The 24,246-nt window shown below is 45.9% G+C and overlaps 1 protein-coding gene, 4 non-coding genes and 1 pseudogene across 13 annotated transcripts; 3 read left to right on the forward strand and 3 right to left on the reverse strand.

Moving 5' to 3' along the window:
* The first annotated feature begins 1,502 nt into the window (after positions 1–1,502).
* On the forward strand, positions 1,503–1,575 carry TRNAK-CUU. The gene has a single exon. It is a non-coding gene; the product is annotated as a tRNA-Lys (tRNA).
* A 3,299-nt stretch (positions 1,576–4,874) lies between these two features.
* Positions 4,875–5,339, reverse strand: LOC115294591 (annotated as a pseudogene).
* Positions 5,340–5,969: 630 nt separating this feature from the next.
* On the forward strand, positions 5,970–6,042 carry TRNAV-AAC. The gene has a single exon. It is a non-coding gene; the product is annotated as a tRNA-Val (tRNA).
* Positions 6,043–12,807: 6,765 nt separating this feature from the next.
* Positions 12,808–12,880, reverse strand: TRNAK-CUU. The gene has a single exon. It is a non-coding gene; the product is annotated as a tRNA-Lys (tRNA).
* A 443-nt stretch (positions 12,881–13,323) lies between these two features.
* On the reverse strand, positions 13,324–13,395 carry TRNAA-UGC. Its single transcript has one exon. It is a non-coding gene; the product is annotated as a tRNA-Ala (tRNA).
* Positions 13,396–15,801: 2,406 nt separating this feature from the next.
* On the forward strand, positions 15,802–23,784 carry TRIM7 (tripartite motif containing 7). Of its 9 annotated transcripts, XM_029941705.1 has the most exons (8): positions 16,371–16,461; positions 16,600–16,875; positions 17,367–17,462; positions 18,382–18,612; positions 19,828–19,850; positions 20,145–20,260; positions 20,748–20,783; positions 22,167–23,784. In XM_029941705.1, exons 2-8 carry the CDS (start codon positions 16,849–16,851, stop codon positions 22,676–22,678), a joined length of 1,041 nt encoding a protein of 346 aa, XP_029797565.1. In that variant the 5' UTR covers positions 16,371–16,461; positions 16,600–16,848; the 3' UTR covers positions 22,679–23,784. The 9 variants fall into 9 exon arrangements, with proteins under 9 accessions (XP_029797564.1, XP_029797569.1, XP_029797567.1 ...); XM_029941704.1 differs by lacking the exon at positions 16,600–16,875 and having other exon boundaries at positions 15,802–16,461; XM_029941709.1 differs by lacking the exons at positions 16,600–16,875; positions 20,145–20,260 and adding an exon at positions 20,063–20,093 and having other exon boundaries at positions 15,802–16,461; positions 22,167–22,250.
* Positions 23,785–24,246: the final 462 nt, after the last annotated feature.

The raw sequence follows: 24,246 nt of genomic DNA on the forward strand, positions 1-24,246 counted from the left end.
CTGGAAGGCGACAGGAGATCTTCTCCAACCTCCCCTGATATCGTTGGTATTTCCGCACGCATTTTAGAAACCGCCGTCTGGTCAATCTCGTATCGTTTAGATGAACTTTTCCAACTGCCCATCAATAAAGGAATGGTGAAATCATTACATAAACATTCACACAGTGGAACACACTTTAGCTGTAGAAAGGGAATCCTTCACAGTTTGCTTTGAAGTGAGAAAAGCAAGGTGCTGAAAAGTATAGAAAAAGGGAAGGAGTGTTAAAAATGTATTTGGTATCTTTGTAGGCCTGTGTTTACTCTTATAAAATAAGAATAATAGTTGCCATCAGAGGGTTTTGTGAAATTAGAGTTAACATGATTTCAAAGCTATGTTGCTTAACAGTTAAGTCATTCAACACTTTCAGAGTGGACACTCTGCATGCTTTGCGTCCAGACTACCTCGAAGTCTGTCTTCATGGAGTCTCAGTCTAATAGCATGGGCTCAAATTGGAAATTGGGTTTGTGGATTTTTTTTTTAACTTTTTTTTTTTTTTTTAAGAATCCCATCCTGGCTGTAAAACTATGTTACTAAAGATGCCGCTTTGCTTCGTAAGCATCTCTGCCAAATAGATTATTTGGGTGATTGAAATAATACTTGAGGCTTTTTTTTTTTTTAAAGAGAAAAACTGCGGGGGTAGTTACAGGAATGTAATTCATGTACAGAATTCCCGGTGAGTGCCAGACGCTGCAGTATGCCAGGGCTGCGCACGCAGAACTCACCCTGTCCTCGAGGCGCTTTCCACCTAGTGGGGAAACTCCGAGTGAACACCTGCGCCCTCGGAGGGGTGTCCTGCACACGCCAAAACCACGAATCCTCATGGGTGAACAACTGTATGAGGCCATGTCAAAAGAAGTGTGGCTACGAGTCCTGAACACACCTCCGCCGGCAGTGCAGGGAACGCCTGTCACTTGCAAGTCCGGTCTTACTCAACCCTGTCATCGCCCCAGTGTAGCTTCTAGATGTTAGGTGTTAGTCAAATACAATGGGCGGGGGTTGGTTTCTGTATTGTAGTGGTTCTTAGGTTCGCCTCAAATGCAAAAGGTACCCCGTTCGAAGCCTGGCGAAAACAAACAGCAGCTCTCTTAAGTTTCCCTTTCATTTAGAGGGTGACCCCTTCGGCCACGCTTCTCCTGCCTCCCGGGGAGAAAGCGCTGCCCTCCCACTAGAGGGAAGGACATGTCTGTTTCTTTTTCTGGGAGACACTCAGTGAACCCGGACCCCAGCAGGAGAGAGCTCACAGCAGTCCCTCCACAAATGCTCCAATGTAAATTCAGGTCTGGCACCTCAGCGCTCTTGCTCTTCTGGGAAGACGGCAGAGCCACTTCTCCCAGGTTCCGGGATCCTAGGCTTCTGGTCCTCTGGCCCTAGTCACTAGGACAATCAGTCGCCTTTTGAAGTGTGCCATTATCTCTGCCTGTGGATATCAGAATTTCAAGGTAGAACGTGGCAAGGTGTCGGGTGCCCGGCTAGCTCAGTCGGTAGAGCATGAGACTCTTAATCTCAGGGTCGTGGGTTCGAGCCCTACGTTGGGCGCAAGCTCTTTTGAAGGAGAAGGAAGAACCCTTGATGCAAAGGCAGGCAACAAAAGTTTTCTGCAGTTCCCACACCGAGTGGGCCTCTGCATCCTTGGCCAAGCAGGAGGAAACTAGATTGGTGTCTTATCAGTAGTAGCGCAACAAAAGAATGCCTCGCTGGCCTAAAGAGAGTGAAGCTGGGCGCTAGTGGACAAATGCCTCAGGGGCCTATGTCTCAGGCCACCATTTTGCCTGCTGAAATTCGCCCGAGCACGGTCAACCCTTTAAGGCGTCTGGTGTCCAGGGCGAGCTGCGCACGGAGGGAAGCTTACTGCATGGCTTCTGGAAGCTGACGAGAAGGGGAAGCTGCGGGCTGGGAGTGGGGGGAGGAGACTTGAGGCCCCCCAGAGTGGTGATCACCTAAGTGACTGGCATTCTCGAGCTCTTACCACCGCCGGGTTTTATGTTTGTTTTCGTCAGGAAAGAGGTTCTCTTCCTAATCTGACACCCTCATCTTCAGCATATTCTCTTTTTAAGGGTCCATCTTTTAAATGTTGCCCCACACAGAGGGGAATGTAAAAATATCCTTTATTTGGGAACATTCTAACCTGAACATCCTCAGTTTACTTGTCATGAAGTTCTTCCTTCAGTTGAAGTTCATTTCTTTATGTTAACTGGGTTTTTTTAGTCCCACAAATTCAGCCTATTTTCTGTTTTCTGGACATAGAGGTCTCTCTCACATACACTCCAGACCACAAGAGAAGTCTGTTAATCATGTAAAGCTCAGTTACTAAACTTGCTAAGCAAAGGCTCGAATGGCCTTCAGTCTCAGAAGTGTGTGGGAATTAGGGAGGGTTTCACATGGCACCCTATGAGGGCAATCTGGACAGGAATTGGTCATAGTTTGTAAAATAGGTAGATTGGCTGGTACAATCCTAGCTCACTCATGCCTTCCTGGAGAGTTACTCCTACTGTGGTCTTATCTTGGAATTAATGGGTCTAAATAAACTTGTGTCCCAAGAGTTTCAACTTTGACATTTTCTCTTGTACAAGAATGGATTCATTTGCAAATTGGGGTTTTTTTTGTTTTTTTGTTTTTTTTCAGGGTTGTTTTTGGGTTTTTTTGGTTTTTTTTTTTGTTTTTTTTTTTAGCTATCTTCACTGGAAATGGAAAACATTCCTACCAGATACTGGCTTTTTATTAAAGGGAAACCCAAGTGGACCAGCTTCTTGGTCCATCTCCCATATCCTTCCAAGCTTTTTGCTACAATTCCTCCTTCTCTCTCCTCTTCACCCCTTCCACTGCTTGTCTCCAGCCAGGCCCGGTTTGTAATCCTATCTGGAAGTGATCCAGGCTGCTCTTAAGCTTTTTCTGACCTTCCCTGAAGTGGCACACAGAAGACATTACTTTAAATAACTGCCCTATGACCTCACTGCCATACCCCTCACAACATAAAATCTAGGGATTAAGGTCTGGACTGGCTGGACTATAACTGTGGAGAATGTGGGTGGAGAACGGCCTGGTTCGGCCTGGGTGCTCTGTGCTCACCCAATCTCCCTTTCAGTAAGTTGCTCTGAATAAAACTCTGTGAAAGCAGTAAGGGAGTAGCTTGCTTCCTTTTTTCCATCTTAATGTGCCTTCTCAGTTTAGAGGATGCTGGTACTAACTGTCAACCTTCTAACACTGAGGAATGGGGTCAGCGGTGAGAGACAAGTAATGAGTTCAGTCTTGAACAGGTGGGGAGATGTCTAAAAGGTCATGTCCAAAACATGTGGATTTGAAACTTGGGGAGAGTGGTCATTGCTGGAGCCACAGACACAGGGGTAGAAGCTAGGTCAAACTGTCAATGGCGACGAGACTCTACAGGGAGATGGCCTTCTGTAGATTGAGAAGAGTCGGAATAGGGGTAAAACTAGCAGCAAAGCTTCCACCAAAGCCAAGGGAGCTAAGATGTGCAAAAAAGGAGGAACAGATTGGTTAAGTCAAGTTCCATACATGTTGTAATAAGGGAAGGTAGTAAAACATCTATGCATTGGGCCACCAGCAGGCCCCTGGTGACCTCAATCCAAGAGTTAGACTTGGACAAGAGCAGCTTATGAGTTGAAGACCAGTCAAGGATCCCAACTCAGACGGACTCAGACTCCATTCCAATTCCTGGCTCCGAAGGTCTTCTGAAATCAGCTTAGGCTACCAAAAAAACATTTGCAATATTAAATAATCTATACTGCTCTTACATTTGCATATATATAGATCTACATACACCTGCATTAAGCCTTATCCCAATTCTGGATATTCAATGCTAGAATTGATTAGTTTTGTTTTTACAAAATACTTAAAAGATTTCATTACATTTCCAAAATTTAATTAAATATTCAGCTTTATTTAAATAACACTGAGTTAAAATTTGATATTTATAATTTCAATTTCCCCTTTATTATTTATTTATTTATTTATTTATTTTTGTAATATGCCACCATTTTTATTGCAACGTGGCCATTTTTGTGAGGGTAAGGAGTTTGATCTCAAAAACAATGTTCCATTTAAGGCTCTTTTATACAGAAATTGCCATCATGATGGATATTCAAAATATTTTTAGTGTTGCACAACTTACATGGTAAACATGAACTCCTACACTGCTTTAGTAGTGTACACTCAATGGAAAACAAAAAGGCATTAATAACAGCTGTTTCTTTTAAGATATGCAGGTAACAGGAATGATACTGAGGTACTAGGATAAGTTGATGACACAGTTAACAAAACTTAATTGGCATTCCTTTTGGGGGAGAGGGGGTGGGTTATACTCATTACAAAAAAAAAGTGCTTTCAATGCCCAGTGTGCCGCCATGTCACAAACATAGACTTGCCAAGGCAGGTGAGGTGTATGAATGCTCGAGCCTCACAGAACTGCAATCAAGTGCAACTATAAATAATACTGAATAAAGTTTACCATCTGACCAGCGGATAATACTTTCAAGGCATTTGATCAGCTTACTCTTTGCAGTGTTCTAAGCTATCGACAATCACTTTCATTGTAGTGCTTGCTGCAAGGGAGGCATATAACCAGTTGTTTTGGCTAACATATGACGGGTAGTCATTCCTTGGGTTCTACATAAAAGTAACCGTATTGAACAGTCTAATGGCAATCACTGATAGGCTGCTCACATGAATGGTATTTCCTTTATTCACTGTATTGGAAGGACCAAGTGGGAAGAGAAAAAAAACAAAAACAAAAACAAAAAACACCTAATACTATTTCAGTTGATTTGAGCTGGAGAAATGGAAGCTCCTTAAGATCCAGATAGCACTTGACTGTCATTTTATAAGGGTTTTCCTTCAAGTGAAACTACTAGGTTGCCTCCCAGTTTCTCTCCAAGTGTTGAACGGTCCTTTATATCATCCAAGCCATTTACTTGCCACTCATGTTTAATACCTGTAAATTTCTTTTTAATGGCATCTTTAGAGCTAGCATAAATCATCTTGCTTTTTAAAGGTGCACTCTCAGAAGTCCAGAATATAAATACTAGGTCTTCTTTCTTAGACTCTTTTGTTTCGTATGTGGCATCGTACAAAGCATATCGGCAATCATTCAGAGGTAGCAGCTTCACAAAAGGTGTGTAGGGGTCCTCTACAGTATCACCAATGTTACCCACCAAGATCTGCTTTACTTCTTCTACAATTATTTGTCTTTTGTCATGGCTTAAACAGAAGAGAACTGCTTTCTTTCTTTTTTTGATCTCCTCTTGTGTAGAAGATTTTCTTACTTTCATATCATTAAAAACTTTGATTAGTTCATCATTCACCGTAACTCCAGAAGCCAGAATTTCCGTGGCTGTGACTGCGGAGGCAGCTCGGGCTCCGGCTCTGTGGCACTTGGGTCCCCTTTATTTTTAAAAGATAATTTTACATAAGTTAAACAATTATTTTGAAAGCATAACGTAAAAACAGTTTTATTTTTGGCTTATTTATATTTACATTTTAACGAAATATATTCAAGTCTCGTATTCTTTGAATGCATTTAGTATTTCTTTAATCTTTTAAATCATTAGTCTCAATCCAACACAAACTGAGTGAGAATTTAAACCTTCCCGCTGTCTTCCTAGAAGGAAGAGACAAAATGGAGTAAGTTATCTAGTATTCAAACATCCGAAGTCACTCACATTTACCTTCCTTCTTGAGAGACCCGCTGCTTTCATTTACTGCCGTTTGGGGTTTTTAAATTGCAGAATGCGACTGATTTCAAGACCTACCTAAGGGATCGAGCTTTCTGTAGTTAGTGCCACAGTGGAAGTGAGAGGCTTTGGTAAACCAGGAAAAAGGAGTCCAAGGACTCCGCTCGCAGGTTCCGCGGAGACCGGGGCCATTCCCACGATCATACGTCTTAGAAGGAGCATGGAAAGAATTGCTCACCGCGGGTTTCCGTAGTGTAGTGGTTATCACGTTCGCCTAACACGCGAAAGGTCCCCGGTTCGAAACCGGGCGGAAACAGAGCTGGTACTTACTTTTGTTCAACAATTTGAATGAATTTCTCTTTCGGTCATTTGTCCTTGGAATATATGTGCGTATATGAATAGATACTTTATCATAGTTTTTCACGTACTCATGTCTTTTCCAATTCATGACCACTTCACTTCAACCAATACAGTTCAGGTCTCTAGATCTGTGGTACAAAGAAGGTGGTCTATGTTTTTACACCTTTCTTCAGAGAACGTACAAGCCTGGCAGGTTAAAAGACAAAAAAAGGGAAGGAATGGCATGCAACCGCGAATGAAATATTGAAAAGTGCAAAAAGGAATGAGCTGGAAATACATGGTGGAAGTCAGGCCAGGGAAAAGTGTTCACAGGTAAGATCTTTGCGGAGATAACGACCATACTACCTACAATGTAGGTGTCTGCCTAAGAGTAGGTGTCTGCCTCAGAGGAACCTATCAATCCTGCGGGGAACTTAATATTGTTGTTTCCTGTTCACAGGTGACGCCTCTGAGCCACAGACACATCATGTAAGGTGAGGAATGGTGAAGTAGAGGAAATAGAGGTCAGACCTAAAGAATGGAGAAGAGGAAAAGAAACAGGGCACGTGGGGCACGTGGAGAAATTCAAGTAAGCACAGTCGAGGAGGCTGCATTGGTTCTGCCAGCTGACCGTTAGTGATTGGCCAAGTGGAACCAACGACAATGGCTGCACCATCCTCACTATGGGTGTTACCACAAACAATTCTACACCGACTGGCTTCATTTCCAGCTTGGGCCCTCCGCATCCACCTGTCCTGAGTAGGGCCACCTCTGCTCTTCCAAGTGGCGCCTTACTCTCGCTCCCCACGTGCCTCCTCATGCAAACCACCTGGTATCTACCCCGCATTCCTCCCACTGTCCAGTGTCTCCTGAGCGGCAGAGAGCAGTCCAAAGGTCAAAGGTCAAGGATCTTGGTCAGCCGCCCTCTTCACCATTCCTCACTTGAAGCTCATCAGCCTCGATCCTGTGAGATGCCTCAGGTGTATTGGGAAGCAGGCTCTAGAGGTCAAGGGGAAAAAGGCTTTAGAGAAGCAGCCCAGAGATGCTCTCAGCCTCCAGGCCAGTGTTCCAGGCCTGAGAGATGTCGGTAGAGATGCACACTTTGTGGACCTCTGCAGCGCAGCCTGTTTTCACACCCTGGAAAATACGGTTCACACTTTCATACCTGACAAGACACACTTAAAGATTTGACGAGCAACTTCTTTCCTAGCACTTTTGTTAAACTGGAAAGCTAAATAAAACATCAAAGTTGTAAATCAAATTGTCTTCAAAGTTTCACACATCTTAAATGCAGACAAAGCATAACCAAACATAGCATAAGAAAAAAAAATCAATATCTTAACCATTTCTTTATCATTGCTTTTTCATACTTATTTGTATACCTTCCCAGAACTTACAGATGCACTCATCCAACCAAGAAGGCTAGAGCCCAGCCATGGAACTTAGAGACCCAGAGGAGGGAAGAGTGAGGATTCTGGATCACACCTGGGAGAAAGCTTCTCCTTCCCCTGCTGATCCCATTTCTTCCTTCCTTCTTCTTTCTTCTTTCTCCTTTTCCTTCCTCCTTCCCTTCCCTTCCCCCTTCCCTTCCCCCTTCCCTTCCCTTCCCTCATTCTCCCTCTCCCTCTCCCTCTCCCTCTTGCTTTTTTTCGTGTTTTACCAACTGATTTGAGGCAAGTCAGTACATGCTGCTCACTGCAGGCTCCAGGCTCTACACTACACTGCTAGAGTCTCCTGGACTCATCGCACCTCCCCCCTCCGCCGTAAACTGATCTTCTTGGTGGCCTCAGGACTCTGGGAAGCCAGTACCATCACTCAATCACTCTTTACCAGGTGAATTTTGGTTTGTGCCTCAACTAATCTAAGAGTTTTTTTTTTTTTTTTAATCTAAGAGTTTTTATTCCTGTTCCTTGTGGAGATAGTAAACAAATCCAAAGCAACACAATTAACACCAAAACCCCAGCTGGGCCGGGCAACAAGCTATGCAGGAAGCTGTCTGCTTTGAGTCATATTTCTTTTGGGTTACACTTAATGCTAACTTGTCATCATGGTTTTTAAAGCTTTCCTAGGCTCATCTTGTTTCAATTAATGCTAATTATTATTCTTTTTGATACTTAAATTGTAGCTTCTTGTCATTGGGAGCCCCTTCATATTGGCCCCTTTATCTGTTCAGCATTGCCCTGACCATTTGAAAGCATCCTTGTTTCCTGGAAGCTACTCACGCTTTGGACCCATCTGTAATTTTTCCTGCCTAAAGATGCAGGAGAATGTTGAGAGAGCTTCCATTTTTTTCAGTAGAAAGTGAAAGAAGAAAGCCAAATCTAAGTGCTAGGACAGTGCATGGAGCTCAAGTTTCTGGCTCCCCTGCTTCCGAGGACCCCAAGGAAATTGTTTAAAGGATATGAGTTAGTACTGAGGGTTCTATTGTCACTTTTCTAGATCTTTATATTTTTTCAAATAAGCCTCAACATCATTACTCTACAAAATTATCTACCTAAAATTTTAACCTCTCACTCATAAGTAATTATATTCCCTTTTGCTTTATTTGTTAAAAAAATTTTAATAGAAAATTTAAAGTAGAGATACTGGCATTATGAAACCCAAGTACCTATCACCCAGCTTCAACAATTTCCTCTCTTCCACAATTCCAGTTTTATCTCTACCTCCATCTCTTCCCACCCCACTGTCTCTATCTCAGAAGGTGATAAGGACTGTGAAAAAATTAATGAGAGTGGTAAGCAAACAGAGATGGCTACTGAGCATTGTTGGTGGGGTGCTGGGTGGGGGGATGGGCTAAACGTTTGAGGAGCATTGTGGAGGACACTTGCTACGATGAGTGCCAGGTGTCATATGTAAGTGCTAAATCACTAAATTATATTCTTGAAATCATTATTACACTATATGTTAATGAACTTGGATTTAAATTTTAAAAAATAAATTTAAATTTAAGTTTAAAAAATAAAAGAAAAAAAAAGGAAGTGAAAATAAGCTGTGTCAGGAAGATAAAAAGGAGCCAACCTTTCAAAGATCTTGGGAAGAGGTCTTTGGGAGAGTGGGCAGGGGGTCAAAAGTCTCTGAGGTAGGAGTGTGCTTGATGGATTCAATGAGGGAAGGAAGACCGGGGACTTGGAGGATAAGGAGCCACAGCTATACCTCCTTGGCTCTGTCTTCTGATGATTCCATCCCCACTAGATGCTGTTTTTGTTTACAAGGAAAAAGGAATGGAGGATACTGGATCCGTAGTCTTAGAGGCCTCCCAGGGTAATTAGAAATACAGTAGGACCTCAATGTGGAGTTTCTAAGGACAGACGAATGAACACATAGGTTCATTCAGAAGATTCCAAATAGACAATGCACCTGAGGTTTCTTTTTTTAATCTTACTTTATTTATTTATTTATTTATAACTGGACTTGTGTACTTCTTTTTTTTTTTAAATAGTTTATTGTCAAATTGGTTTCCATACAACACCCAGTGCTCTTCCCCACAAGTGCCCTCCTCCATCACCACCACCTCTTTTCCCCCCTCCCTCTTCCCCTTCAACCGTCGGATCATTTTCAGTATTCAATAGTGTCTCAGGTTTTTTGTCCCTCTCTCTCCCCAACTCTCTTTCCCTCTTTCCCTCCGCCTGGTCCTCCATTAGCACCTGCGGTTTCTAACTGCTATGAGTTGGTGGTGAAAGCAGGGAGACTGCAGCAGCAACTAAGGTTCAGGTACCGGCTCTACACTGCGCCTGTGGTCTAATCAGGGCCTCCCTCTCCTCCACATTCAATGAGGGTGCAGATAGCTACATCCACAACTGTTACCTGAAATGTCTAAGAGAAAATATCACCAGTGGCTGAGATGTTCGGGATGATGCCTTTCTCGATAACCACAATTCATGAAGGCACTAGTGAAGTAACTAGAGAAAGGACCTAGTGATTTTCTTGTTCCAAAATGTGCTAGCTTTATAAGAAAAGCAAAATATTTATAAGTTGAATTTTAAACCTTGAGAAAAACTAGGCTTGAACATTGACAACTGTGATACATTTAATATTAATCACAGAACAAATATGTACTCTTTTCCATACTCAAAAGCCTCCCTAGCCCTTAGACATTAAACATCTCAAATGACAGCAGAGAGAGTTTCCCAAAATACCCAGTGATTTTAATCCAGTTGGTCCTGTCACAGAATGGAGGAGGTCATTCTGGGTCATCTCTTTGGCCACTCTTCCTCTGGCATGCAGTCTTCCAGAATTAGGTTGCTCTGATTGACATTTTGTCTTCCTACTTATCCCAAATGCACATTCCCCAGGACACCAGCATGTGGCCAAGACCTGGCTTTTCTTGAGGGGACTTTGTACCCTTAACAAATGTGACATAATATAAACAGCAATGAAATAACAGGGTAGGATCTGATGGCGGTTGAGCCATTTCTCTTGATGCTACACATCAGGAGACCCTAGGAGAATGACTTTGTCAAGCCAGTAAAGGGAAACCACTGACTGTTAAAGAAAGAGCTGATACGGGAGTATTTTTAGACTAGTTAGAAAATAGCCATAAATATTTTAAACCTGGAGATAATTTTCTGTTTCAAATGAGGTTTTAGATAAAAATATTCAAGTGGATGGTGAATTAATACTTTATATATAAATTATGTATAATTATTGTAGACCACAATTTACATGCATGATCTAATAATTTTTTAAATTTATTTCTGAAAGAGAGAGAGAGAAAGAAAGAAATCATGAGTGGGGGAAGGGTAAAGAGAGTAGGAGACACAGAATCTGAAGCAGGCTCCAGGCTCTGAGCACAGAACCCAAGGCAAAGCCTGAACCCACAAACTGTGAGCTCACGCCCGAAGGTGAAGATGGAAGCTTAACCCACTGAGTCACCCAGGTGCCCCCATGATGTAATAATTTACACATGCCCCATGTGACACCAAGACCAAACAGAAAGTCACATACAAATTTAATTTCTTATGTTTGGTTGGATTCTTCCCTTTCAAGAGAGAAAATCTGCAGAGTAAGAAATAACTGAATTTGCCTTTCCAAAGATGTTGTGGCTTTGCAAATGAAGGAAACATAATATCCTTCACAGAACCAGGCCTGAAAAAGAAAAAATAATGTTGTCCTATAGAATTGTATTAGAATTCATAAATGGATTGACACTGTGATCTTCATAATCTTTTGCCTGAGTATGCTCCTCTGAGAGGCAAAAGGAGATTCCCTGTTCCTGTCAGGCAGTGCCCTGTAGGCCCTGCAATGGGTATCATCTTATGTAGGACAGGCAGTAAGGGACCCTGGCAATTTTAAGGGGAGTAGAATCATGTTAGATTTGATAAAACAGTCCATTGCCACCAAAGCAGTGGAGAAACAGGCAATCTGATTCATGGCTAGTAGGAAAGAATATCAATCTATAAAATCCACAGTCCAGTGATTTGTCTATTTCTATAAAATTACAATCACATTTAAGCTTTGACCCAGCAATCTCACTTCTAGGAATTTGCCCCACAGATATGAGTGCAAAAGTGCAAAGTAACACAACATATTACTAACTGCAGAATTTATTATAAGAGGTTAGAAGCAACATAAATGTCCATCAGTAGGTGATTTGTTAAACTGTGATTTGTCTACAGGGGAATATGATGCAGCTGCAAAAACAAAGAAATAAGAGATTTAGAAAATTTCCTATGTCTTGAGATGGAAAGATCTCCAAATATAAGAGTTGTAATTATCTTTTTGTATAAAACAGAGGAAAATAGAAAAATATTTGCATCAAAATATATGTAACTGTGGAAGAATATATACACAGGTACAAAAGTTGTTACTTAAGGAGAGAAGATGACAGTTTTCACTGAATATTTTGATATATGGTTCAATTTTTTAACCAGTGTGTAACCTACTCAAAAGATATTTAAAAACTTATTTTGTGGAATTCTATGGAGAATGGTATGGTGATCCTTCAAAAATATTAAACATAGAAATACCATATGTTATAATACTGGAGTTAAAATTCAAAAGATAAAAAGAAACCGTATGACAAGCAATTCCACTTGTAGGTATATCCCCAACAAAAGTGAAAGCAGGAACTCAAACACATATTTGCACACCCATGCTAATAGCTGCATTCTTCACAATAGCCAAAAAATGGAAGGATACTAACCAAGTGTTTACAGACAGATAAACAGTTAAAAATAATGTAGCGTATTATGGAAAGAAAGAAATTTCGACACACACAGATGAACCTTGAAGGCACCATGCCAAGTGAAATAAGCCAGTCATAAAAGAACAAATATATGTATGAGGTCCCTAGAGTAGTCATAGAGATGGTGGAAAGGTGGTTGCCAGGGGCTAGAGGAAGGAGGGAATGGAGACAGTATTTCCTAAGTAGAGATGCTGTTGGAAAAGACGAAAAAGTTCTGGAGATAGATGGTTGCACAACAGTGTGAATTTGTGAAAAGCTCCAGAACTGTACATGTAAAAATTATTAAAACGGTAAAGTTTATTTTGCATATTTTAACAATTTAAAAAAACTAATAATTTACATATACTTATATAAAGTTCACTTTACTAGCAGTAAAGGATAAATCAATCCATGAACAAACGTGTAACTACAAGAAAAGGCCCAGTGACTACTGCACACCGGAAATTTCCAGAATGAGGTGGGGGGGGGGGGTTTGTTTTTGTTTTTTGGTCCAGAGCAATGGAGGTAGTAAATCAAAGTGAATCAATTTGCACTAGCAAGTACAAAAGATATACCTTGCGCCCAACGTGGGGCTCGAACCCACGACCCTGAGATTAAGAGTCTCATGCTCTACCGACTGAGCTAGCCGGGCGCCCGCGGGGTTATTCTCAATAAATTTTACTTCAAGGTAATATTCAGACTAGCTCCAATTTAAAGGTCGGATTATTTGTAATCTAATCGGGCGGCTTGGCTGCCTAGTGAACTCACACTCCGCAGATCCTACCTGACTGCCTCTCCTACCCTGTCTGCTTTCCGCTTACTCTGCTCTGCCAGCGACCTGAGCTTTTTCCATTCCCGGAAAGTGCAGCGAAGCGAGCTAAGGACGGATAACGCGCTCATCCTCTGGCACTGGCAAGTTCACGCTGTGACATTTTAATCAGGAGTTCTGAGGCATTATCTGGGGATTCGAGTAGGCGGGTCCCGTCGCCGCCCCATCCAACCTGCGCAAACTCCAAGATATTAAGTTTATTTCCCAGGCTTTGCAAACACGCCTGGTTTCAAAACTGGTGAAAAAACATACGCGATACTCCGCGCTGGAGATGCCGGGGATCGAACCCGGGGCCTCATACATGCAAAGCATGCGCTCTACCACTGAGCTACATCCCCACCTCTAGAGCAGCCTCTCTACATACTCACTTGGCCGTGTATTAGTACAAAAAGCGGCTACGTGAATGGCTGATTGAGATAATTCAGATGTTGCAAAGCCAGTCAGTCGGGTAGCGGTTGGAGCTGTGTTTCAGAGTCCTCTACTGATTCCAGGCAAGCAGAGCTCCACTGAGGGGACGTTCGCTGGAAGAAGAGGGCATAAACACCTGAAGGCAGGGGCAAGTCATGGGCACAATCCCCAAAATGAACTGTGATCCGAAAAAGAGAAGGAAGGAAGACTGTGTGCAGACTGCTACGTTTGTTAAACAAAAGGAAAGGGAGTGTAGTAAAATTCATAATATTTGTATAAAATAATTCAGAATTGCGAAGTTGATCGCTTGGGATGGGGAACAGACTGAAGCGTAGAGAGTGGACACACTTTTCTCTGTGAACTGCTCTGTATATCTGAATTTTGAGCCACGCTTAAATCAGTTCATTCCAAGAAAACTTTACCGATCGCTTACCATGTGCCAAGAACTGCTCTAGAAATCTGGGGGTGTAACCGCGAACAAAAATGACACAATCATCCCCTCTAACAGCTCAAATCCCAGACGAGGGAGGTAGAGTGTTAGAAAACAGAGGCAGCATTGAAGATTAGAGTGTGGTAAGGTGTGATTTTAAACAGTGTGGTGGGGCAGGCTTCCCTGAGAGGTTATTGGAAACAAAGCTTGAAGGAGGTGGGAAGTAAGCCATGCAAGTACCGGAAAAGAGAAGTCCAAGTAATGGTAAAAGCCAGTTCAAAGACCCTGAGATAGGATCTTACTGGCATGCTTCAGGAATAGCAAGGAGGTCCATGTGGAAGGAGAGGAATCAACCAACAGGGGAGAGTGATAGGAGATGGGGTAGAGAGGCTGGGTGCAGGTTATGGGGTCAAAGAATTGATAAGGCCTTTAGAGGACTGTAAAGACTTGGACTTTTACTTTGAAAAGTGGGAGCCAATGGAGGGTTTGAGCAGAGGAGAACTTAACTTTGATCTGACTTAACATTTTAACAGGACTGTTCTCACAGCCTGGTGAAGACAAGGTAGAACAGTGTGACAGAATTGTTGTGATCATTAGATCATTGAAAATGGTGCAGTGGAGGATGTGAGAGAGTGAGGACACACTGGGGACTGAGAGTGGAGTGTGTGTAGTGTCTGCAATTTTTCCTTTTGGGAGTCATAGAGGACTCCCCAGTTTGGTCTGAGCACCTGAAGGGATAGAGTTGCTATTAAATGGGGTGGGATGGGGGAAGACTGTGGAAGGAACAAGTGGAGAAGCAAATTAGAAGTACAGTTGCGGATACAGTGAGTGTGGAGTGATATCCCTTAGAATATGTTCCCTGGAGTTGCATGTGGGAGCCAGGCATCCCAAGGGAGCCTGGGTAGGGATGTGTATTGTGGCATCCACAAGGAGAGGGTATTTCAAACCAAGAAAGTGGAAGCGATCACAAGTGAGGATACACAGAGGTCCAAGGGCTAAGCAAGTGCAGGGAGAGGAGGAGGAAACCAGACACAGACCAAGAAAAATGTAGGCGGCCACAGATGTGGGTGGTGAGCCAGGGAGTACAGTATCCTGGAATGCGACAGGAAAGAGTGTCAGCAAGAAGGAAGAGTCAGAGGAGAGCAGGTGAGGTGAGGCCTGAGAAGTAGCCTATGCCTTTAGGATAGGATGGCTGAGGTCACTGGTGACCTTGACAAGAGCAGTTTCTGAGGAGGGTGGTGGCTAAAGCCTGCCCTGAGTGGCCTCCAGAGGGAATGGGAAAAGGGGGTGGAAGCAAATACTCCAGGCAGTTCTGGAGGGACAGTAAAGAGTTGGTTTATTCGGGAAGGAAATTAAAGTGGGAAAATTCATTGTAAATGCATTATCTATCCGAAGCCAAAAATTAAATAAAGAACAAACAAGGGGGAGAACACCAGTGGGAAATGGATCTATGCCAGACTTGGGGGTGGGGGCAAGAGCCAGGTTCCAGACACTAAATTTAGCTCAGCACAGGACCAGGACAAACCTGCACTCCGGGAACTTGACACTGTGGCCTGGGCCCTGGGCCCTGGGCCCGTGGCCTGGCCGTGCTGGGTCGACCTTAGGCGGCAACCAGGAGTGGAGCCAGGCTGGGTGTGTGCTCCCACGTGTCCAGGCCCGTTTCCCACGGCTAACTGGGCCAGGCTGGGGGTGACCCAGAATAGAGAGGCCTGCTGAGGGGCTGAGCTAGGGGGGCGACAGACAGAGGGCTCCAGGGGACCCAGGAGGCCACAAACCAAAGCCAGTGATTGAGCGGCCCAGAGCCGAGGCTCAAGGCGCTAGCCGGCGCTTGGATCCGATTGAGCAGCGCGGTCTGGCCCGCCCACAACTCTCTCCTTCCCCTCTAGCTTCCTGGCCCTGCCAGCCCTCAGCTCAAGTCTCCGCCAGCCCGGCGTCAGCCCCGCCCTTCTTCTCCTAGTGGGTACTCGGAGGCCCGATCCGGCCTCCCCACTCCAGTCCGAATACTGTCGGATCCCTTGACTCTTCCAGCACCGCCGGACTTTGTGCGCTAAGGGCGCGCATGGCGGCGGTGGGGCCCCGGACTGGCCCCGGCTCCGGGGCCGAGGCGTTGGCACTGGCGGCAGAGCTGCAGGGCGAGGCCACATGCTCCATCTGCCTGGAGCTCTTCCGCGAGCCTGTGTCCGTGGAGTGCGGTCACAGCTTCTGCCGCGCCTGTATCGCGCGCTGCTGGGAGCGTCCCGGCACAGGAACGATCGCAGTACCGCGCGCGCTGCCTTGTCCGCTGCCCTGCCCACAGTGCAGAGAACCCGTGCGTCCCGGACAGCTGCGGCCCAACAGGCAGCTGGCCTCAGTGGCCACGCTGCTGCGGCGCTTCAGCCTGCCTGCGGCCGCGCCCGGAGAACACCGGCCCCCGGAGGCGGCGGTGGCCGGCTGCGTACAGCATGGCGAACCGCTCAAGCTCTACTGCCAGGACGACGGACGCGCCATTTGCGTGGTGTGCGACCGCGCCCGCGAACACCGCGCGCACGCAGTGTTGCCGCTAGACGAGGCTGTTCAGGAAGCTAAGGTGAGGGCCGGCAGCACCCATGCAGATTCCCAGGACCCCAGTTCGGGTCCTGAATTCCGCGCAGACAGTGCAGACCGCTGGCAGGCAGGCAGGATGCCCCGGTGAGACAGACCCTGCTTCTTTCTTCCTGTTCCACAGGCTCTGGGACTGATCGCAGCACTCGGTGTGTCACCCACACAACACCAGTATCATCCTCCCACCCACCTGGAGCTTCCTTCTGGGCTCCCTACTGGATTGCCTTATTGATGCCCCCAGACTTCGCAATTTTCTTTTGGTCTGTCCCTGGCTTCTAGCGGTGTCTCGGTCACGCCCATATTTCCTTTGCCCCCACTCTCCGCCCTTTCTCTGGGAGTGGCTCTGTGCAACGTCCTCACGTCCTGGGGCCTAATGGGACGACCTTCCCAAAAGGTTGGGGTAAGGCAGTGGGTGACTCCTGGGTGGAACAGAGCACCAAAAGCTGTCTTCGGCTGTGTTGAAGATATGCGTTTGGGACACCTCTCTTTACTACTTTCTTACTTGGGTGTGCATGGAGGTTTCAGGCACAGAGCCCCAATTTTTCTTTACTCCTTAATCCCCGCGAGCACTCCCTCCCAGACGTCTTTCTGATGGTGATTAGGAAATCAGAGGACAAAACTTGGCAGTTTGGGCTACTAAAGGGCCTGCATTTCAGCCCAGATTCTGCACAGATGGTCTTGGGGAAGTGAGACCTTGAAGCCTTTGGAGTCACCCTTCAATTGACCCGTACCCCTTTGTGTGTCTGTGCAGGCTGTAAGCCATCCCAATATCCAGATAGGCCTTCAATCCTGCCTCCTCTTCTTCAGTGAAGAGAGCCTTCTCTTTCTCCTGGATGGCTCTGGGAAGGAACATGTAGGGGTTTCCAGAGTCCTCTTCTCACCCTCCTGCAGGAACTCCTGGAGTCCAGGCTGAAGGTCTTGAGGAAGGATCTGGAAGACTATGAGGTGTCTCGTTCCACTGAAGAGAAGGAGAGCAAGGAGCTCCTGGTGAGTAGGGCACTTTCCAGGTGGGCCCTCTCTGGGTGACAACAGAGGGCCCCACCATATTGGCACTGTGCGTGCGATCTTTAAAAAGAAATAAAGTGAAGAGTGAAAGTTGGAGGGGTGACACATGTTAAAGGACAAAATTTGAGTAAAATTTGCAGTTCTTATTGGCTTTATTCAATGATTCATGAATTGGGCAGCATTCCATCCAGCAGATAGAAAAAGAGCTCTGAAAAAAAAAAAAAAGAAAAAGAGCTCTGAAAAGCTATGCAAGGCAAGAGATTTTTATAGGCAGTAGGGAGCACACACAAGGAAGTTATACTGGGCCAAAAAGCAGATTGATTATTCAAAGGTTACTTTCCCTGTTTATCAGGCAGTTATCCAACTAATGCTGTTCAGGTAACTCATGATTGGCTGGTTTAGGGTTCCATTTCTGGGAGAACTGAAACTGTAATTAAGTCTCTGTTTCCTGATGGGGTACCTAGCATGAGTGACTCCGTCTTGGGCCTGTTGTCTAGTTTTTAACTCAAAATAAATGTGTTCAGGGGTGGGAGGAAGTAACCTCAGTTTAATTCTTGCAGTGGCTCTGGGAGGTACTGATTTATTTTTTAATAAAACTACTTTTCCAATGAGGACACTACAGCCCAGCATGGTTCTGGGGCAAGTGTAAGTTGCTCTAGATTGATGGCAGAGCACGTCTGTGACAGGGGATGCAAGAGCCTGTGTTGAAACTGCTCTGTACTCAGAGGTGGGGTATTTAAATTCGAGGATGTGCTTGGTGGGTATGTGTAGGTGAGCCTCTGAACCCTGACCAGTGAGGGGGATGGAACTCTGTCCTGTGGGATGGCTCAGAGTCTCCTGTCCAAACTCTACATCTTGATGCCCAGGTCCCATTGCCTCTCCAACTTCTCTCCTGAGACAGAAGCAGATGGCAGCTGAGCGAGAGAAGGTGGGTGCAGAGTTCCAGGCACTGCGGGCCTTCCTGGTGGAACAGGAGGGCCGGCTCCTGGGCCGCCTGGAAGAACTGTCACGGGAGGTGACACAGAAGCAGAATGAGAACATAGCTCAGCTGGAGGGTGAAATCACCCAGCTCTCCAAGCTCAGCAGCCAGATCCAGGAGACATCTCGAAAGCCTGACCTTGAGTTTCTCCAGGTGAGTCTGGCTTGGCCAGAGGATCATTTATCCTAAGGCATCATAAACAGCAAGTGAGAACAGAGTTAGATACTGTGAGTTTAGTAGAATCACATGCTTGAGCAAAAGGGGACTGGAGAAAACTGCCCTGTTTCTTCTGTGATTAAAGGTCTAAAATGATGTGATAAAACTTTCTTGATCTTAAGTCACAATAAAGATCTTACTGGCTTAACTCAACGATTCATGTATTGAGCAGTATCCTATATAGCAGACATAAAGTAGGTCCAAAGAGCTATATGCCAAGGCTTATATCACATTCCAGTATATAAACTTTGTGACAAAAGTCTCAGAAAATAATACTTTAGTACATGGGATGCACTTTGACATTTTCTATTCTATTTCCTTTTAAAAGAAATAGTCATACTCTCTCCCTCTCTCTGTCCTTCCCTCATTCATTCTCTCTCTCTCAATAATACTTAATATTACTAATAAATTATTAATGAATTTTGAAAGGGGGGGCTGGGTGGCTCTGTTGGTTAAGTGTCAGACTCTTGATTTCAGCTCAGGTCATGATCTCATGGTTGGTGGGACTGAGTCTAGTGTGGAGTGCTGCACTCACAGCAAGGAGCCTGCTTGGGATTCTCGCTCTCCCTCCCTCTCTGTCCTTCTCCCACTTACTCATGCACTCTCTCAAAATAAATAAATAAACTTAAAAAAAAAAGTTTTAAAGATGCTGGTATGAGTAACCAGTCATTACATAAGAGCTGTGATTTATCTGGGGTGGTGTAGAGAGGGGAGGTAACGCTGGACCCTAGTCACCCAGGCTCCAGTGATAATTCTGTAATGAAGGGAGCATTTCCAAAGCTGTGGGCAGGGAGTTGATAAGACAGAAGCCAGCCACAGCAGAAAGCCATTGCCACCTGGGCCCATAAAGGTGGTAGGGAGTGGTACACCCTATTGCTTATTCCTCTGGGAGTACCTAGATCCCTGGGTGCCTGGGTGACTTGGTTGACTAAGCCTCTGGCTCTTGATCGCAGATCAGGTCTTGATCTCAGGGTTGTGAGTTCAAGCACCGCTTTGGGCTCCAAGCTGCTTGTGGAGCCTACTAAGAAAAATAAAAATTAAAAAAAAGTTGCATATTCTTCTGGAAGCAGGGCAAGGGGTCACTTTTATTTTCTCAAAAGTAACTGGAGATTACCTGGTGCTGATTTGGCTTTCTTTCATCTTTCTTTCCAGGAATTCAAAAACACACTAAGCAGGTGAGTGGACCTATGAGTTCCTTAGGTCTTTCCAAGCTGGTTCTTCTCCTTTTCTGCTGAGCTCTCTCTCTTCATCCCCTCACCCCTGACCTCTCACTCTCAACTCCCACACTGCCTTACCCATGTACCTTCCCAAGCAAATGTCCACCAGCCTGGCTCTGGATATTCTGTTGCCAAGATCAGCCTCTTTTTTCTCACCTCTCTCCACCAAGAGGACCTTGCCATCCTAATTGTCACAGCCTGGTGGGAGTGGGACAGTGTTTGTGGGCCTTCCTCAGGGTCTTTGTCCTGTAGATGCAGCAATGTGCCTGGCCCCAAGCCAACCACAGTGTCTTCTGAGATGAAGAATAAAGTCTGGAATGTTTCCCTCAAGACCTTTGTTTTAAAGGGGCTGCTCAAGAAGTTCAAAGGTAGGGCCTATGCCTGGGGCTGGGCCATGCAGTGCTGGTGGCCATGGAGTGTTTCTGGTAGTTTTGGGGCCCAGGAATGTGGATTTCCAGAAGGTTTGTTAGAAAATAGGAGTTAGGGTGTGTCAAGGCCAGATTGGTGCAGGGAGATGGTGGTGGCAAATCCATTCAGCAGCCCTTGCCCCCCAGAGCACAAAGATTCCCCCAAAGATAGTCAGGGTAGAGGGGTACTGGGGAAAAAAGAGGGATGAGGAGGGAGAGCTCAGCTCAGACTAGCTCAGGCAAACGAGCGGGAAGTGGAAGGGTAGAGCTTCCCGACCCCTCACACTTGATGCAGAATCTGAACATTAACTCTCAGCCTTTGGGGTATCAGGGGAGTGAGTAAGCCAGTGGGGCTATAAATGTCAGAGGAGGTGGTATTCATTGCCATTGCCAGATAGACATTCTCCTGAGTCATTTAAGAATACCCTGCTTTGTTTCTCCTCCTCAGAGGATCTTCGGGGAGAGCTAGAGAAAGAGGAGAAAGGTAAGATGGTTCTTGTGATAGTGAGTTCCCATTATTTGGCCATGTAGAGAATCCACTCCCACCCATGACTGTTTCTCTAGGCTTTGTGCATGGCTGGTTCCTTCTGCCTGCCTGCCTCTGCCCTCCCCTCATCCTTGCCTCCCAGGTCTGGCTCCCTCAGGTCTCAGGGGGACCTGTAGGCCTATAAGTTGTGGGCCAGACATCTGGAAGAGCCTCTCTCCCCATTCCTCCTTCCAGACAGACAGAGTTCTCTCCTGGGGACAGGGCTTGTGTGCAGGGGTCAGGCAAAGCGGGAGGAGATTGAAGACATGAAGGGAGGAGGTTCTTACTACTCCAGAGCTCTGGATGAGTGGGATCCAAACCTGCAGGAGGGCAGAAGGGGGCACATATTTCTGATGATGATGACTGACCTACCCATGTCAGAATTTACCTTGGAAGAATCTAAACCAGGTTAGATCATGACCCTCCTCTGCACAAAACCCTATGACAGCCCTCCTACTCAATAAAGTCCTCTGTATAGACTTCTAGGCTTCACAGGCTTTGACCTCACTGCACACCTCCCCTGGCTTACTCTGCAGCCACAAGTGCTCTTTGCTGCTCCAGAAATGCACTAAGCACATCCCCACCTCAAGGCATTTGGACTGCATTGGCTGGGCCTCAGCCTGGAATATGCTTCTTCTAGACAGCTACATACCTGGCTTCCTCACCTCCTTTATATATTTGCTCAAATGCATACTGACGCCTTTTCATCTTCCCTGGCCACTCTAATTGAAATTACAGCCTTCTCTCCTGACTCCTTTTAATGTCCCTGTTTACCATTTATTGTCTCTCCTCCCTTTCCCCCAAGAAAGGAAGCTACAGGAAGGCAGGGATACTGAACTGTGGGATTCCCAGGGCATAGAGCAGTCCCAGAACATAGTACTTATGACAAATGTGTATATTTTACATTTTTATTATGAAAAATTTAAATATACACAAAAGTAGGAGAGCATAATGAATATTATGTTCTCAACACCGTCAGCTGATATTTTTCATAAACACCCCTACTTGCTTCTTCTCATTGGATTATTTGGAAGCAAATCATGGATACGTTATTTCCATAAATATCAGTGTGTTATCTCTAAAGATAGACTTAAAAAAATAACCACAAAACCATAATCACAATTAGAAAAAGTAATGATTCTTTCCAATAGCTAGTGCTAGAAATTCCCTGATTGTCTTTTAAATTGTATTTGTCGATCTGTTCAAATTGTGATCAAAATTAGGTTCACGTATTCCATTTGTTTGGCTTCAACTTGTTGGGGGGGGATGGTGGAGGAGAAGCAACTGACGGGAACTGGGCAGGGGCTTGCATCGGACGTCTCTCCCTGTCTTTGCCTTCAGTGGAGCTGACCTTGGACCCTGACACTGCCAACCCCCGCCTCATCCTCTCTCTGGATCTTAAGAGCGTGCGCCTGGGACAGCGGGCGCAGGACTTGCCCTGCCACCCACGCCGCTTTGACACCAACACGCGAGTCCTGGCGTCCTGCGGCTTCTCCTCCGGGCGGCACCACTGGGAGGTGGAAGTGGGCTCCAAGGACGGCTGGGCCTTCGGCGTGGCGCGAGAGAGCGTGCGCCGCAAGGGCCTCACGCCCTTCACCCCTGAGGAGGGCGTCTGGGCGCTGCAGCTCAACAGCGGGAAGTACTGGGCGGTGACTAGCCCCGAACGGACGCCCCTCAGCTGTGGCCACCTGTCCCGCGTTCGGGTGGCCCTGGATCTGGAGGTGGGGGCCGTGTCCTTCTACGCCGTGGAGGACATGCGCCACCTCTACACCTTCCGCGTCAACTTCCACGAGCGCGTGTTCCCTCTTTTCTCCGTCTGCTCCACCGGTACCTACTTGCGAATCTGGCCTTGAGAATCTGGTCTGTGTCCGGCCTCCCAGAGGGGATGTCGAGAGTGAATGGCTCTCCCTGCTAGCTGCCCATGGGGAGCAATGCTGCCCTCTGGCGGAGGCTCCTGGTTACTGTGGGCCTGCCCTCCAGACTGGCCTGGGCTCCTGCAGACCACGACATTGGGGACAGAGAACAGGCGATTGTGGAAAAGGGTTCGGTGGTCAGCTGAGCAGAGAAGGAGATGCCTTGGACCGTTGGCGCCTGTCCTCTGCCTGTTGTTGACATGTGGATTTGGCCTGAGCTGTGAGGACTTGGAGGTGGGTGAGGACAGGAATCCAGCTATTGACAAAGCTGTTTCCCATCACTGAAGCTTACTACCTGGACTTAGCAGGGCCTCTGGTTCTGAAGCAATACCGAGTCTAGTACTGTCCTCAGGTGCAAGGAGGCAAGTTCAGGCCCAGCCAGCCAGGTTCATGACCACTTCTGCTTTGCCTTCTTGTCAGCTGCCAGCTCTGCCTTCAGATACCTGGATTCATCCAGCTCGCCTGACCTCATTTATTCAGGGAGGAGTGCTGTACTCCCAGGTCAGAGAACAGCCTGGACAGAACTGGAAGGAGATTCTTGACTTGTACATGAAAGGAAAGCCCAGAACAACGGCATTTGTCACGGCTACCTTCCAATACCCCTTACTGATGATACAGAATGATATGTACATCCTCTGCCACAGTGACAGCCACGTGTTCTCACACATGCCTAAACCTTTTTCAAATGCCAAAATATAGTCTCCTTTGAGTAAGGAGACCAAATGCTATGGAATTTTGAAGCATTAAACAGCACTTATAATTTTACAGATGCAACTAACATCAGCATGATGCACTAACATCAGCACAGAGCACAAACCTGCCCCTGACATACTCTTTCTGGAACTTGCCAAATGTGTGCCAAGAGCAGATGATCCTGGTGCCAAGGTCTGCTCAACCTGTGCCCTGGTGTGGGGTATAATTCCCTTGGCTAATTGTTCCCCAGCCTCTGTTTGGGCGGGCTTCTGGGAGGCGGTTGTGGGCAATTTCCTGTCTAGTGCTCCCCTGGCAAGGGGGATGAGGAGAAGGAAATACAAACTCTGAGCTCATTTCTAGGGTGGCTTAGCTCATTCTTGACTCCTCCAGTCTGAGTGAAAGAGCACAAGTAGTAGGAAAGTTTTCTGCTAGACTAAGTGATCAGGTGTGTTTAAGTATGTGAGAAATGTGTGCACATGTGTTTATATCTCAGCTTGAGGGGGCAGGCGTGTGTGTGTGTGTGTGTGTGTGTGTGTGTGTGTGTGTGGATTTTGGAGAGGACTTTTATCAGTATGTGCATAGGTTTAGGTATTGCAGACAGACCTAGGTCAATTTGCTGATACTCTGTTTTTCATTTGTTAAATATTAGCCACTCCATATTTAGGTAAGGGTCATAGTTTTCCTCCCCCATCACCTACCTGGCTAGATGAGAGCCAGTCTCAGACCTAATTCTGTCCTGTTTAGACAGATATGTAGGCATGTAGGGACAGTGACAATTGAATAGCCTGGTCTGCAAGCATCATAGAGTTTCTGTG

This window comes from Suricata suricatta, chromosome 6 (assembly GCF_006229205.1).
Source record: "Suricata suricatta isolate VVHF042 chromosome 6, meerkat_22Aug2017_6uvM2_HiC, whole genome shotgun sequence".
Taxonomy (NCBI): Eukaryota; Metazoa; Chordata; class Mammalia; order Carnivora; family Herpestidae; genus Suricata; species Suricata suricatta.

Excerpts from the sequence above, each read along its gene's own strand:
- TRIM7 (XM_029941704.1), top strand. The coding sequence starts at position 15,955 with ATGGCGGCGGTGGGGCCCCGGACTGGCCCCGGCTCCGGGGCCGAGGCG. Across the intron at positions 16,462-17,366 it reads AGGCTGTTCAGGAAGCTAAG|GAACTCCTGGAGTCCAGGCT; the intron begins GTGAGGGCCGGC and ends ACCCTCCTGCAG. Across the intron at positions 20,261-20,747 it reads GCTGCTCAAGAAGTTCAAAG|AGGATCTTCGGGGAGAGCTA; the intron begins GTAGGGCCTATG and ends TCTCCTCCTCAG.